The sequence below is a fragment of the Rhinatrema bivittatum genome, chromosome 3 (genome assembly GCF_901001135.1).
Source record: "Rhinatrema bivittatum chromosome 3, aRhiBiv1.1, whole genome shotgun sequence".
NCBI lineage: Eukaryota > Metazoa > Chordata > Amphibia > Gymnophiona > Rhinatrematidae > Rhinatrema > Rhinatrema bivittatum.
In genome coordinates this window covers 169,093,614-169,110,568 of record NC_042617.1, presented here as the reverse complement: position 1 = coordinate 169,110,568, position 16,955 = coordinate 169,093,614, and the positions used below count along the sequence as shown (strand labels likewise).

At 45.6% G+C, this 16,955-nt stretch overlaps 1 protein-coding gene across 3 annotated transcripts in view; it reads right to left on the bottom strand.

Annotated features, from left to right (window-relative positions):
• Positions 1 to 16,955, bottom strand: part of SPAST (spastin) — a 367,367-nt gene that overhangs the window by 91,936 nt on the left and 258,476 nt on the right. For 2 of the 3 annotated variants that reach the window (XM_029593916.1, XM_029593915.1), the window contains one exon: positions 13,492 to 13,534. In XM_029593916.1, the coding sequence (XP_029449776.1) occupies positions 13,492 to 13,534 (43 nt within the window). Of the gene's footprint in view, positions 1 to 13,491; positions 13,535 to 16,437; positions 16,799 to 16,955 lie in introns of those variants that run through there. The other variant, XM_029593917.1, reaches the window with a different exon arrangement.

Here is a 16,955-nt window from a genome sequence, read left to right as displayed (position 1 = left end):
ACAGCTAGCATGGATTTACACAAAGGGAAGTCTTGCTTCACAAGTCTGCTACATTTTTTGAAGGGGATAATAACGTGGAGAAAGGTAAACCAGTAGATGTAGCGCATTTGGATTTTCAAAAGGCGTTTCACAAAGTCCCTCATGAGAGGCTTCTAAGAAAACTAAAATGTCATGGGTTGGGAGGTGATGGTCTTTTGTGGATTGCAAACTGGTGAAAAGACAGGAAGAGTAGGATTAATGGTCAGTTTTCTCAGTAGAAAAAGGTAAATAAAGAAGTGCCAAAGGATCTGTAGTTTAACTGGTGCTTTTCAATGTATTTATAAATGATATAGAAAGGGATACAACAAGCTAGATCAAATTTGCAGATGACACAAAATTATTCAGAGTAGTTAAATCACATGCGAATTGTGATAAATTGCAGGAGGAGCTTGCAAGACTGGAAGATTGGGCATCCAAATGGCAAATGGAATTTAATGTGGACAAGTGCAAGGTGTTGATGCATATAGTGAAAAATAACCCATGCTGTAGTTATACAATATTAGGTTCCATATTAGGAGTTACCACTCAAGAAAAAGATCTTGGTGTCAAAGTGGACAATAAATTGAAATCATCGGCTCTGTGTGCTGCAGTGGTCAAAAAAGCAATTAGGAAGAGAATGGTGAATGTCATAATGCCTCTGTATCACTCCATGAGACTGCAACTTGAATACTGTGTGCAATTCTGGTTACTGCACCTCAAAAAAAGATATAGTTGCATTGCAGAAGGTACAGAGAAGGGTGATCAAAATAATAAAGGAGATGGAATGGCTCCCCTGTGAGGAAAGGCTAACGAGGTTAGGGCTGTTCAACTTGGAAAAGAGACAGCTGAGGGGGATATGATAGAGGTATATAAAATCACAAGAGGATAGAATGGGTAAATGTGAATCGGGTATTAACTCTTGCAAATAATAGAAAGAATAGGGGGCACTCCATGAAGTTAGCGATTAGCACATTTAAAACAAATCAGAGAAAATTACTTTTCACTCAATGCTCAATTAAGCTCTGGAATTCGTTGCCAGAGGATATGGTTAGAGCAGTTAGTGTAGCTGGATTTAAAAAAGGTTTGGATAAATTCCTGGAGGAGAAGTCCACTATTGATCAAGTTGACTTACGGATCTGGTACTGCTATTACTGGCATTAGAAGCATGACATCTACTTAATGTTTGAATACTTGCCAAGTACTTGTAACCTGGATGAGCCACTGTTGGAAACATGATGCTGGGCTTGATGGACACTTGGTCTGACCCAGTATAGCAACTTATGTTCATTCATGCTACCATCTCTCCAGTGGTGGGCTGTTTCTTGTCCCCTTTTACTAAGCTTCCCAAGCAGCCCTCCTCTCAGCTTCCTCTTTCACTCTTCAGTGGCAGGCAGGATGGGTTCCACCAGCCACCCTAGGATGCTTCCTTCATTCTTTGGCAGCTGTCAGAATGGGCTTTGCCAAATGCTCTCTCTTACCACTGTAAGCATTTTTAAAACTCATGGGGTTGGTACTTCCCAATTGCTAAATCTCACAATACATAAAATCAGCAGCCAGGAAGTTTTGGCCTAGCCCATGAAAATGTGAGTGCACAAATAATTGCTCTGCATTGGAGGGATAAAAGCTATGCATAGTCAAGCATACATATAACTAAGGTAATATTGTCTTATTACCACTGAAAACCCTTTCACTGAACTGAGCATTATGCTGCAACATGTCCTGTCAGCTCCTGTTTTCTCTCACTCACTCAAGCTGAACCTGCTAGTGATTTAGAAATACATTAAAAGATTAGTATGTAGCCCATGCAAATGTACTATGCATTTTATAAAGGGTTCACAAATGTGCCCGTATGCACATACACAATCAAAATACCGCATGTAAAAAAGGGGCAGTCCAGGGGAGTTCCTGGGCAGGGCAAGCATGGCTATTTTAGAAGCAGCCAATGGACACGCGTAAATCTGTTACTTGCGTATATTTACACCTGCTAATTATTTGGTGTGAAAATAAAGTGTTTACTGCCAAATGCTTACTGAGTGTAGGGTGTGGGTAAAGAAGGGTGGGGGGAGTTCAAGCTGAAGAACCAGGAGGGTATCGATGACCTAGAAATTGACTGGGCAAACTGGTTGTCCAATTGGTAAAACTGGTAATTTTCTTCATGCACGCATGTTTTTAAAATTTGTGGACATTCATATTTAAAAGCTGACAAATGCTAAGGAAAAAATAGAGGGCCAAATTTCCTTGCGCAAATGTTTAAAATTAGGAGCACAAATACACATGTATAACAGGTGTGCGCCACTTATCCAGACCAGTTTTGACTTGTCCATCTAAGTCTTAAAAAGCACTATTTAGTATTTATCTGGTTAGCTAAGTTAGCCGGAAAAATCTTCAAATGCCAATTATCCAGTTAAGTAGTGTTTTTCTTTTACATATCTGGCTATCTTACTTAGCTGGATAAGTCTTAAACAGCGCTAATTAGTTGGAAAAGTAGCATTTTTTGAGACTTCTATATAAGTGGCAACTTTGCTGTCAATTAGCTGGATAAGTCAAAATTCATCTCGCTATGTTGAAAATATATGCAATGCATCTTTTAGATAAGCGAGCATGTTATAAGGTAGATTTACATGTATTTTACATCGTGCATGCACATTTGCACCTGATATTACATGTGCATGAGCGCATGCGCTCCTATATATGAGCCATAAGGACACACATGTGCATATTTTAAAGTTATCCTCTCTATTGTGCCAGTATGCAGTGGTCAGCATTGATTAATATTACTTGCACTACTACTGAATGTAACCAGCTCAACTATATAGCATCTGAAATGTTTACCAGTCATATTCTATATGCAAATTTAGGAACCTTTATAGTAGTAAACAAATACTGGCAAATACCTGTAACCATTTGAGTTCAAAGTCAAAATATGCATTTGCTGAATATGTTTTTAATACCCAATAAATTTCCTAGAATAGGTAAAATTATTAAATACTAATTTTTTTCATACTTACTTTAAAAATATATAATAGATGATGGAAGATAATCAATTGGCTGAGCAAATCTGCCCAGTCTATAATGCTAATGATACATCTCAGATGTCATCTTCAAAGCTTGACCACTTGTAAGACCAGTGCTCATAATCCAAGCCAGCTTTTGTCTTCCTCTTTATCTCTCTCCCATTTTAGGTAGAAAAGCATATGAGTTTCCATATTTAATATAATACCAGTAACTCCAAGCATGATGCTAAAATATCTGGTTATTTCCCTTGGCTTTGCTAAATGGCACTTGGCCACCACAAACCTGATGGTAATGACCTGGTTGATTTTTAGTGAATTGTAGCCTGTTGATACTCATCCAACTATCCTGTGGCTTGTGGTCTTGCTAGGTTGTGCTTCCTTTTCTGTCCCTTTTTTCATCTTTCCCCTTGCCTCTGCTTTTTGGGGGTGTGAATAATGGGTCACTAGTAATACTAACTCTGATTCTATAAATGTTCTCTATATCAGTCTCAAGCATGCTTGAATTCTGTCATAATACTGCGTTTCACCACTTCTGCTGGAAGGTTATTCCAGACATTTACCACTCACTTAGTAAATTATCTTCTTGTGTTTCCTCTGAATGTTCCTTCCTCCAACTTGATATCATGAATCCTTGTCGAGCTGCCAAGTCCAAGTTGGAAGAATCTATGGTAAAGAGGAATTTGGAAGATAGTCCCAAGGTCAAAATGGAAAGGGAGAGGCATCAAGACTACCAGTCTCTGAGCTCTTCCTTAACAAATGCTGTCCTGGAGTCTGAGAGGCTTGGTCTCACTTAGATATTAGGGTCCACTGCATAAAGGGGCACGCCACAGCAGTAATGAAAAGTGAAAGCCATTAGGCCCAGAATTCCCCAGCATGGACCAAATGTTTGTCTTCAAACTCTGTACTACTTCCTCTACTGTGTTCACTGGCCCTTTTGGTGGCCAGATAGGCCATGGTTTTTTAAGATATACTTGACAGAGCTTCTGTGAATTCCAATTGATGTGACAGGCAGTAGTTGGATTGATAACTGATAATGAATCCTAGTGACTGCATCTCCTTGATGGTTTTCACCGATTCATTTACCCTTGCACATGATGTGCTCTTAGTCAGTCAGTTGGCCATATGAGGAAATACATGCAGTCATGCCATCATGACAGCATGGAATTTGGTGAACATCTGCAGAACTAAACCAAAAGACTATAAACGATACTGAAAGTGCTATGCCATAACTAAAAATCGGAGATAATTCCAGTGACTTGTATGCATCTGTGTGGGTGGAAGTCTCTTTCAGATCTAGCAAACAAGATCCCTAGACTGAGAAGTATGAATCCTCTAATCTTTCTGAGAACCAGCAAGTATCTGAAATAAAATCTCTGTCCTTCTCCCCCCTCCCCCCTGCAGTGGGACTATTATTTGACCACTCTGGCCTGCAAGACAGAGGAGATTCAAAATTTCAGTAAATACCAGTGATGAGCAAACATGAATGCCCTATGTAAGAGATTTGGAGGGACTATCAATAGAATCTGTAATTGTCCCTCACAATCCAAAGACCCAGTGTCCAAAAATACAAAGGTCCAAATAGCTGCGAAAAATCTGCTTCTCCATTACATGAAAGCCTTCTAGTACAAAAAAATAGAATTCTGGCTATTTCCTCTGGATCCCAAATCTGGTTTTAATTATGTGGCAGTGTAGCAATTAGAAATCCTGTGCTTGTGCTGGTGAGGTCTTTCTTGGGGAAAGGAGATCCCAATAGCATCTCTTCTAAGGGAAAAATTGCTTCCAGGGATCACACTTTGATACTCCTGAAGTGTTAGAGGTGGTTCAAAATGACAGTGAAGAGGATATGAAGTATAGCTTGGTGGGCTCTCGTTCTATCTTATGCTTCATTGACCTTCTCTCCAAAGAGATCATCACTATTGCATGGTAAAATGTCAGCAAGGCTCTTCCTGTATATCCTTTCACAGGTATGAAGCTTGCAGCCATAGAAATGTGCAGATATAGGAAAATTAGTTCTTACCTGTTAATTTTCGTTCCTGTAGTACCACGGATCAGTCCAGACAGTGGGTTGAGCCTCCTTTCCAGCAGGTGGAGACAGACTAAAACTTGAAGGATGCCCTATATCAGGACAGAGCCTATCCTCTAACCATTCAGTATAATGTATGTCAAAGCATAAAACAACAAACCCAAGAATAGGATCAAGCAAGTAACCATAAAGCTTAACGGAGCAAATATAGAACAATGTAGAAGCAGGGTATACCTATACGCTCTTGCATAAACTTGGCATAAAATCACGACCAAGGCTTCCGGTGTAAATGCTCAGTAAACTTGCACCAAGGAAAATATGATTATCTGCAAGGAAAACAAGCTTCGAGAGGACAGAAGACAGACAGGGAAGGGCGTCTGGACTGATCCATGGTACTACAGGAACGAAAATTAACAGTAAGAACTAATTTTCCTTTCCTGTACGTACCCGGATCAGTCCAGACAGTGGGATGTACCAAAGCTTCCCTAAACTGGGTGGAACCGAGACAGTCCCGCTCGAAGCACTTGCCGCCCAAAGGAACCGAACACCAGGGCGTGGACATCCAGACGGTAGTGCCGAGCAAAAGTGTGCAGAGACGTCCAAGTGACAGCCCTGTAAATCTCCTGCGGAGAGACAGACTGACTCTCCGCCCATGAAGTAGCCCGAGAACACAGAGAATGGGCTTTCAGACCCTCAAGAAGTGGACGACCTTGACAAACATATGCCAAGGAAATGGCTTCTTTCAACCACCGCACAATCGTGGTCTTAGAAGCCTGTTTACCCCGGTTGGGACCACTCCAAAGGACAAAGAGATGGTCCGATACGCGGAAGTCATTGGTGACTTGAAGATAACGAAGCAAGACTCGCTTGACATCCAGCCGACGGAGGTCGCCCCCAGCCGTACCCGCAATCTCCTTCGGAGAGAACGCGGGGAGTTCTACCGACTGGTTCACGTGAAAAGCGGAGACAACCTTAGGCAAGAAGGAAGGAACTGTCCTGAGAGAGACCCCGGATTCAGAAAAACGCAAGAAGGGCTCCAGACAGGACAGCGCCTGAAGCTCGGAAATACGACGCGCAGAGGAAATAGAGACTAGAAAGACAGTCTTAAGAGTAAGATCCTTGAGCGTAGCGTGGCGAAGAGGCTCAAAGGGAGCCGCACAGAGAGCACGAAGGACCAGGTTGAGACTCCAAGATGGACACGTGGCCCGAGAGGGGGGGCGGAGGTGTCTAACGCCCCTCAGGAAACGAATCACGTCCGGGTGAGCAGCTAAGGCATGGCCATCCACCTGACCCAGGAGAGAGCCGAGTGCAGAGACTTGAACGCATAAGGAACTGAAGGAGAGACCCTTAGAGAGACCCTCCTGAAGAAAAGAAAGAACCAAAGAGATCGAGGCGGAGCGCGCCGGGACACCAGCCTCCGTACATGCGGACTCAAAGAACTTCCAGATGCGTACATAGGCCAGAGAAGTCGACTGCTTCCGGGCTCGCAGCAGGGTGGAGATGACCTCCTCCCTATAACCTTTGCGCCTCAAGCGACGCCGTTCAAAAGCCAGGCCACTAGACAGAAGTGATCGGCCTGGTCGAAAAATACAGGCCCCTGCCGGAGGAGACGAGGGAGATGACTGGGACGCAGGGGCCCGTCCACCGCTAGGTTGATGAGAACCGCGAACCACAGCCTTTGCGGCGACTCGGGAGCGGCGAGAATCACCGGACCCCGGTGGAGTTCGATTCTCCTGAGAATTTTTCCTACCAGAGGCCACGGGGGAAACACTTACAGAAGGACGTCTGCCGGCCAGGGGAGAGCCAGAGCATCCACGCCCTCTGCGCCGTGTTCCCTCCAGCGGCTGAAGAACCGATTGGCCTTGGCATTGCGCAGAGTCGCCATGAGGTCGAGGTGAGGAGGACCCCACCTGTCCACTATCAGAGCCATGGCCGCATCCGAGAGCTCCCACTCTCGCGGATCGAGTGACTGCCAGCTGAGGAAGTCTGCTTTAACATTGTCTTTTCTGGCGATGTGAGAGGCCGCAAGGCACTGTAGGTGGCGCTCCGCCCAAGCGAGGAGACGGCTGGCTTCTAAGGCTACCAGGGGACTGCGAGTGCCCCCTTGGTGATTGATGTAGGCGACTGTGGTGGAGTTGTCGGACAGGACTCGTACCGCCTTGTCGCGGATCAGAGGAAGGAACTCCTGAAGGGCCAGGCGGACTGCCAAAGTGTCCAGTCGATTGATGTGCCAGCACGACAGTCTGGGACCATGTCCCCTGGGTGTTGGGCTGGCGTCCGTGGTTACTATTGTCCACTGTGGAGCTTGAAGAGGCATCCCTTGCAGGAGATAAGGAAGAGACAGCCACCACTGTAACTCGACGGTAGTAGACTCCAGGAACGGAAGGACTACGTGGAACTGCTCTGACACTGGTTGCCAACGAGGTAGCAAAGCTTTCTGTAACGGACGCATATGAGCAAAAGCCCAGGGGACCAGATAGATGGTAGAAGCCATGGAGCCCAGGACTTGGAGATAATCCCAGGCTGTCGGGGAAGGTAGCGCAATCAGATTCTGGACCTGATCGATCAGCTTGAGGGCTTGCGCCCGAGGTAAGAAAACCTTGCCTACTCGGGTGTCGAAGTGTGCTCCCAGAAATTCCAACTCCTGGGAGGGCTGAAGCTTGCTCTTGGAAAAGTTCACTATCCACCCGAGAGAGGCACGGAGCTCTAAGACGCGATCCACCGCCCGCCGGCAAGAGATCTCCGACTTGGCCCTGATGAGCCAATCGTCCAGATAGGGATGGACGAGAATCCCCTCCCGGTGCAAGGCCGCTGCCACTACTACCATGACCTTCGTGAAGGTGCGAGGAGCGGTCACGAGGCCGAAGGGGAGAGCTCGAAACTGGAAGTCCTGGTTGAGAATGTGGAAACTGAGATACTTCTGATAGTCGCGGTGGATGGGAATATGAAAATATGCTTCTGCGAGATCAAGGGAAGCAAGGAACTCTCTGGGACGGAACGCCGCAATGACCGCCCGCAGGGTTTCCATGCGAAAGTGGGGGACCTTGAGGGCCCGATTGACCCTCTTAAGGTCCAAGATTGGGCGGAAGGACCCGTCCTTTTTGGGCACGGTGAAGTAAATAGAATACTGGCCGGCGCCAATTTCCCTTTCTGGGACTAGGACAACCGCCCCCAGATCCAGAAGCTTGGAGAGAGTCTGGACCACCGCGTCCCTCTGGGCCCGGCCGCAAGGTGAGAACAGAAAGAGATCTGGAAGTCCCTGACGAGGTCGAAAGCGTACCCGGTCTCTGATAATGTCGAGGCCCCACTGATCCGACGTGATCTTGACCCATTCCTCGAAAAACAGGGAAAGGCGTCCGCCGAGGGAAGGAACAGAGGAATGGGTCGGCTGAACTTTTGCGTGGCAGGTTTAGCGGTGGTATGCACGGGCTGGCCCTCGCGAAAGGGCCGCCTGCCACAAAAGGACTGTGACCAGAACTGCACACGAGAAGACCCCCTCGAAGCACCGCCCCGCCCGAGAGAAGCGAAGCGACGCTGACCCCTGAAGCAAAAGTGAGAAGCCGCGAAGGACCGAGAAGACTTAGGGCGGTCCTCTGGAAGCTTATGGACCTTGTTGTCAGCCAAGGAGTCCATAAGCTTGTCGAGGTCCTCGCCAAAGAGCATCTTACCCTTGAAGGGAAGCGTGCCCAGCCGGGTCTTCGAGGACTGATCAGCCGACCAGTGGCGAAGCCAAAGGAGCCTCCGGGCAGCCACTGCCGAAACCATCGCCTTCGCCTGCACACGGACCAAATCGTAGAGGGCGTCCAACACATAAGCGATTACCGCCTCCAGACGTTCGGCCTGTTCTGCCTCACCTGTCGGAAGCTCCCGGGTGCAGAGTAACTGTTGGGCCCGCATCATGAGACTGCTACAGCAAGACGCCCGAACCCTGAGGGCTAGGACGTCGAAGATGCGCTTCAGGTGAGCCTCCAGCTTACGATCTTGTGAATCCTTCAAGGCCGTGGAACCTTCCACCGGAATCGTGGTGTGCTTGGCCACTGCAGAAACATAAGAATCCACCGATGGATATCGCAACAGCTCCAAGCCCTCTTTCAGGAGAGGATAGAGCTTATCCATCGCACGCCCCACCCGGAGGGAATGGGAGGAACCCTCAGGAGCCTCCCATTCCCACAGGATAAGGAGCTTAAGCATGGGGTGGAAGGGAAAGGCCGAGGCCGGAGCCCTCCCAAAACCGGGTTCATATCCTTAGGGAGTGAGGCCATGAGATTATCCATGGAGGGACTTTCCAGACCCAGCTCCTCCAAAACAAAAGGGAGGAGGGACTCTAACTCCTCCTTACGAAAAAGACGAAGGGCTCTGGGGTCATCCCCCTCTAGGGGGGAGAGGCATCCGCCGAATCAGAGGAAGCAGCGGGGTCAGAGGACCCGGGAGACACCCGGGGGGCACCCCCAGGACCACCCGCACTGGTCCCTGAGGCTCTGCAGCCGGTCCAGTGGTCAACGGCGCTGAACGAGGGATTTTTGGCGGGGGGGGGGCTTTCATCCAGCTCATGCAGGCTAGCTAGATAAGATTTGTGCATGAGGAGGATGAAATCCGCAGAAAAAGGGACCCTGGATTTGCCGGGTGGGGCGAGGGAAGGTGGGGCCAAATCGGGGGTTAAATTAAAAAAATCCGGCCCCCCAGTCCCAGGGAGCACTGAAATCGGCCCCGATGAAAAATCCAAGATGGCGACCGTTCCCGGGCTCTGCCGACCCGGGAAAGGCCTAACCATGCCGGGAGGAATGGAGTCCCGGGCTAAATTTGCTTGTCCTGCCGAGGAGGGACCTTCCCCACCCGGCAGGCAAGCAATGCAGAGGCCCTGCCGCGAAAATCGCGAAGAGGACAGCCCACAAGAAAGACAGGCTGTCAGCCGGGATATAGCTAAAGCTCAGCTGTAGAAAAAAAGTTGAAAAAAAAAGCTTGATTGACAGCCTGCACAGCAGGAGAGAGCAGGCAGGAAAACCTGCTGCCTTCTGCTTCTCTGACTGCCGTTTCTAGCTCTAATCTGACCAGAAAAAATAAAGAAGCTGGTCAACTGCTGCAAAAGTTAGTTAGAGGTAGGTGAGTACCTGCAACTTATTGAAAGTGTAAAACTTTTAAACTCCTTTTTTTTTTTTTTTTAACTGAGCGCAGCAGTGGGTTCAAAACCCTCTCGGCAGCCAGAGGGGGGAACGAGGCCCAGAGAACATCGGTCCCCACACCTGGAAGCGTCCACGGACTCAGGACTATGCAGGGAACCCCCTCCTGCAAAAGGGGACAAGCCCCCCTGAGCCGGGCAAGAGCTAGGAGACTGACGTCTCCCACACAAAAAGCACTAAAGAAGGCAGAAATTTCCTTCAGAGACCCTTTTTTTTTTTTTTTTTAAACAAGAACCAAAAGAAGTACTTGCTTGAGCCTAAAGAGAAAGAAGAGGCTGACTAGCCTACAGCAGAGAACCGAAGGGGAGATGCTGCACCTGCTGGAGACAGACGAATACTGAAGGGTTAGAGCAGGGGTCAGGAACCTTTTTGGCTGAGAGAGCCATGAACGCCACATATTTTAAAATGTAATTCCATGAGAGCCATACAATATGTTTAAAACTAAATACAAGTAAATGTGTGCATTTTATGTAAGATCACACTTTTAAAGTACAATAAGTCTCTGAAAATATTACACCAGGCCTTAAGACACCAATACATCTCCTATTAGGAAAACGGACCAAGTCAGGCTGCTATAGAGTCCTACACAGAAACTACACGCCAGCAGAAAACCTCACCTGAATCACGTGCTGTCCCTCACCTAACATAGAATAAAGAGACCAAAACGCATAACAAGAAGCATGCAGACAAAAACTGAATTGGAAACTGCAACAAGCCAGAGTCTCTGTATGCAGTGTAACAAAGGAAAAAAGAAACATCACACATCCTTATAAAACAAATCAAGAAATATAAAATCATCAGCAGTAAAACTGTACTAACAAAAAGAACATATTTCGAAACAGCTGATGAGTGGAATATCCAATAATTAAAAACTCATATAAAACATTTCCAGATACCAACAAAATATTTCAAAATAGCAGTCACAAAGACCCAGTAATGAAAAATAATAAGGATACAAAAATTTTTTTGCTCTGCATACCTGGGAACGTTTGATATCCAGGTGTCCTGAGATTGTTCTGAATTAGCAGGAGGTGGGGTGGTTTGCTTGGAACTTTCTCCTCTCTCAGTCACATACCGGCGCTCTCTCTCACACTGGCTCTCAATGACACACCTATACACACATGCTCTCAGTCACTCACATATACAAATGTTTTTTCTCTCTCACTTATATAGGCTCTTAATTACACATTTACACACATGCTGTCTATCTTTTCACGCTTACACACACACAGGCTTTCAATCACATAAATACATGCTGTCTTTTTCTCTCACACACAGACTCTCATTCACATGCTTACAAACATGTCCTCTCTTTCTCTCATTTACACACAGGCTCTCAATCACATACTCACATGCTCCCTCACCTAAATCAGCTCTCAATCACACACAGACACACATGCTCTCTCTCTCTCATTTACACACAGGCTCTCAATCACATACTCAAATGCTCCATCACCTAAACCAGCTGTCAATCAGACACAGACACACATGATCTCTCTCTTACTTATACACACAGGCTCTTAATCATACATACACATGATCTCTCTCACACACAAAGGATCTCAATCATACACACATACTCTTTCACACAAACAGGTTTTCAATTACAAACTTACACATACAGGTTCCCAATGGTAAACTTACATTCATGCTCTCTCTCTCACAGGCAGGATCTCAATCACAGACATACTCTCTTTCACATATACAGGCTCTCAATCAATCATTCACATACATGCAATCTCTCACTCTCACACACAGGATCTCAAACACACATGCTTGCTCGCTCATTCACTCTCCCCCCCCGGGAACTCGCGGCAGCAGCAGCCACCTCCCAACGCTAACCTCCTTCATTTTCAGCCCTCGCGGAGGCGAAGGCGGAGTCCCATCGGCCGCGGTTGAAGATTTTCATTTTCCTCCGAGCCGCGCTGCAGTCTTCTTCCCGCGCAGGCACCCGATGCTCTCCACTTCCTCTTCCCGCGGCCCGGAAGAGGAAGTGGAGAGCATCGGGTGCCTGCGCGATGACTCCAGCGCTGGCACCCGGCTGACACCCGATGACTCCCGCACAGGCACCCAGATGACTCCAGTCGGCGTGCTCTCTTCTCCTCCCCCCCCCCCCGCGGCCCGGAAGAGGAAGTGGTGAGCATCGGGTGCCTGCGCGGAAGAAGAGACCACGCTAGTGTGGTCTCTTCTTCCCGCGCAGGCACCCGATGCTCTCCACTTCCTCTTCCGGGCCGCGGGGGGGGGGAGGAGAAGAGAGCAGGCCGGTGCCGCTGACTCCAGCTGTCCTGCCGCGTTCCGCCCGGGCTGACAGCATTTTAGGCCCGGGCGGCGGAGGACCGGGGAGCAGCTGGGTCAGCGGGGAACCGCGAAGTATGGCGACACTTGTCTGCGAGCCAGATGCAGCCCTCAAAAGAGCCATATCTGGCTCGCGAGCCATGGGTTCCCGACCCCTGGGTTAGAGGATATGCTCTGTCCTGATATAGGGCATCCTTCAAGTTTTAGTCTGTCTCCACCTGCTGGAAAGGAGGCTCAACCCACTGTCTGGACTGATCCGGGTACGTACAGGAATGACGGTTATGGAAGAAGCCCTTAGTGGCTGTGAGCGCAATGTTTTTCACAATTCTACACAAAAGGTTTTGAAATTAGTCCCACCTCTCAAAGGTGGTACTGAACAAATCTTTGGCCTTCTCTAAGATGATAGCTGCATAGCACCCTGCTTGAAAATGAGGAGCTAGTGGAATTGCTAGTGGAATTGCTGAAGGAAGCCTATTAGGACTGGAGTGATATGAAGTGTTTCCTCACTACAGCAGAGTGGGTGAAAGTGAGGCAGATGTGTGCAAGTAAGCATTCCAGAGTCTGCAATATGAGATGTAGACCCTGCTCATACTCCAGTACCACAGATAGAATGTGAATGATGGCCCCATGCACCCTTTTCTTCATTTCCATCCTCTATCCTTTAGGGATCCATGTTGTTTATGCCATTCCCCTTTCAATTCTTTTACTGTTTTTGCCTTCACCACCTCCTCCAGAAGGGCATTCTAGCATCCACGACCCTCTCCGTGAAGAAATATTTCCTGACGCTTCTGTTCATTTAAATTTATTGTAATCTTCCTTGAGACCAACTTTGGGAAAATCAGAATATCAAATGTTCATAAGTAAGTCAACAAATAAAACATTCAACACTTTTTTGATAGGAGCATTTGCATACATATATATTATATACACACTTAAACACACACACATACATATATAGATATACCTCTTCACTTGGTAAAGAAACATACACCCTCTTGGTGAACCGTCTGAAAAGACAAAAAATGTATGATTTGTTAACACCTTTACAGACTACAGTTAGTTTTAATTTTAAATGTAATTTCAAGCAAACAGCTTTGACAACAAAATATTACTAAGCAGAAGGGGAAACCCCACAAATTTAAACAAAACCAAGGGGGAAAAAAACACTGCTTAATATTAATCAGCTCACAACAAAGAAAGGAACATCTATTCCAGAAGTAATCAAGAAAAAATAATTGGATGGGGGGGGGGGGTTCAAGGGAAAGCAGTGAGACAATCTTATATTAAGTTTGTCACCTAAATATTTGTGCAAAGTATTTTTAAAGCAAAACATGTTAATCAATTTGCAATTCAAAAAGCTGTAAATCGTTTGATGTCTGTGAATGCCATATTTCAGTTTTGTATCTGTGTAACTAATACTGCCTGCAGGAAAATAGTGATAAGCTAAAATAAATCAGACTACGAGTCCATTTGCTTGGTGACGAGCAAGATTTTTTTTTTTTTTTTTGCTATGGTTGGGACCAGGGCTTTATTCAGGTCCTTATTTCTGCTTGGAGAAGGGAATTGGGGAAAGGAGAGGACTGATGTTGGGCCCCTTGGAAAGAAGGATGATTCAGCCTACCTATTGGGAGGAGGGAGAGAAACCCTGGGGCCAAGGGAGAGGGAGAGTGTGAGGGGTGGAAAGTGTGATGTTTGGGTCTCTGAATTCCTGTCATCATATTTGTGTGTGTGTGTGTGTGTGGGGGGGGGGGGGGGGAGTTAAGTGGGGGGAAGAAGAGGGATTTTATGTTGCGGCCACCAAGCCCCCATTCATTGTCCATTTGTGCATGTCAGGAGTTTTTTTTATGTTGGAACTGCTGAGCCACCATCGTCATTGTGAAGGGAGCAAAGAGGGGCTGAAGAGGGAGGAATATGTCATGGTCCAAAGATGTCCAGACACCAAAGGTACTAAAAGTCTTTTTCTTTTGGTTTATTTATTTGAATATGCCTGCTTTAGGAATGTGAATGCACCGCATCTGTGATATCTTTGTATTTTGCATGGTACAAAAATGCATTTCTGTTTCTACAGTGCTGTACTTCATGCAGTCTCTGACTTCCTGGGCTTTCCAAATCAATTTATGTCTGCATGTTTCTATTTATAATTTATGGTCACTTATTCATTCTGTGTGATCCAGGTGAGGTATTTTTGCTAGTGTAGTTTCTGTATAATAATCTGTAGCAGTCTGACTTGTTCCGTTTTACCAATAGGATGTAGTTTGGTGTTCTAGGGTTGGTTATAATTAGAGCCCCTGCATCATATTTTTCAAGAGCAGCAAGAGTTTGTGAATTTTGTAGAAAATTTTCATATATTTGTAATTTAAGTAAATTTTTATTTTAGAAAATAGTCATTTTCTGACATTTGTATCCAGTACATTTTTTTTATTATTATTTTTATTCAGCAAGACACAAATTCCATCACCCAAAACAGCAAACACATCCAATATACAGTAGCAAATATGTATAACCAACAAGCATGTACAGTGTATTTCTCCCCTAGAAAATGTGACTATATAGCTATAATTAAAATCCATACCATTCAAAAAAAGCTCTCCATGTCATACATAAATACATCACACTGCTTAAACATTTCCAGATTTTACATAACAAGAACATTGTCACCTATACCATGTCTCCTTATCTACCAATCCCATCCCTATCAGCATTATTCACTCACATCCACACCTCTCACTCAGCAACTTCACACCCCCAATGATATTCCACCCCCTCCCCTCATCATACTCTATCCCTCCCAATCACAAGCATACTACCAGTCAACTACGTAGCCATGAGCTAAGGTTGAAGCTTTTAATCTATCCGGCAACAACTAGAAAAACTTGGCCCAAGCAGATACATAGTCTTTATCTACTTTACAATTATCTCTTACATCACTCCTTCTTCAGGATCATATAATCAATCATTTTTTCTCTGCTAAACAGAAGGAAAAGGTGACTTGTCTTCCAGACAAGTGTATCAGGATACTTTTGCAAACCACTGCCACTGAGAGTGCATGAAAATGCCCCTTTCCTCCTTCCTGTTTAGTCAATATTTCTTTTAATTAATTTATTTAGATTTTATATTCCGCTTTTCGCACTTTAAGCACTTTAAAGTGGATTACATTCAGGTACTGTAGGTATTTCCCTATCCCCAGAGGGCTTACAATCTACATTATGTACCTGAGGCAATGGAGAGTTTGATGTGAACCGGTACGATAAGACATGTGTCTTGAATATCGGTATAGTAAAAAGAATTAAATAAATAAAGTGACTTGCCCAAGGTCTCAAGAAGTGACAGTGGGGCTTGAACCCTGGTTCATAGCCCACTGCTCTAACCACCAGGCTACTCCTCCACAATATAAGAGTTTCCCCCAAGGTTTAGCCCATTCATGACAAGCATTGTTTCAGAACATTTACATAGCATCTGTTGAATATACTCCCAGAAATGCTTCATCTTACAACAATTTAGATAACTGTGAATCATAGAACCATTCTCAGCATGACATTATTGCATACTGGTAATTCAATTAACTTCATATAGTATCTCCTTAGTTCCGCCGTATATACATTATATAGGATCTTAAATCTCATTTCCCGTAATACCACATCTGTATACAGCGTATGAATAGGATCACAAATATTACTTATTACTTATAATCGGGCCAATACAGTAAATCCTGAGGGAGAGCCGGCGCTCCGAGGCGAGCGCCCGCTCTCCCAAACTGCACCCAGGCCACTCTCCTGGGCACGCGATCAAGTATTTAAATGAGAGTCCGTGGTAAAAAGAGGCGCTAGGGACACTAGCGCATCCCTAGCATCTCCATTTTGACAGGAGCAGTGGCCGTCAGCACACTGTACTGTATCGGCCTGAATGTGAGGTTCATTTGTAATTCTACATTCCAGAATCTACTTAACTTAGTTAGCTCGCCGCTCTGTCATTGCTGCTTGCATAGGGCTGTCTATTGTGAGATAGAATTTTTCGAATCACCTATATCTTGTATAGCATTTGCAAATGCCACTTCATTATGCAGAGACTCTTTAGTCCATTTACAGGATTCCTAATAGTGGTGTAGCTATAGAAATGCAAAAAACTGTGTTCTTGGCATGGCAAATTGAAGTTTCAAATCTTGAAAACTGCTGCATACCAAATTCTCTTCATCTGTTACATGCGCCAATGTTATGCAGTTCGCTTTAGCCCAGCTCCAAAAAGTACTCATATTCCAGACCAGGTTGGAAAGCCTAGAATAGGCAAGAACAGGGATACCAAATGAGCTTTCTTTCCCCATTTTCTAAGCAGCCAATTCATGACGACTGCCCATGGCAAAACATTGCTGTCCTTAAACTTTCATATTGATTTCCAGATCATGAAGTACATACAGTAGAGACCAAGGACTTA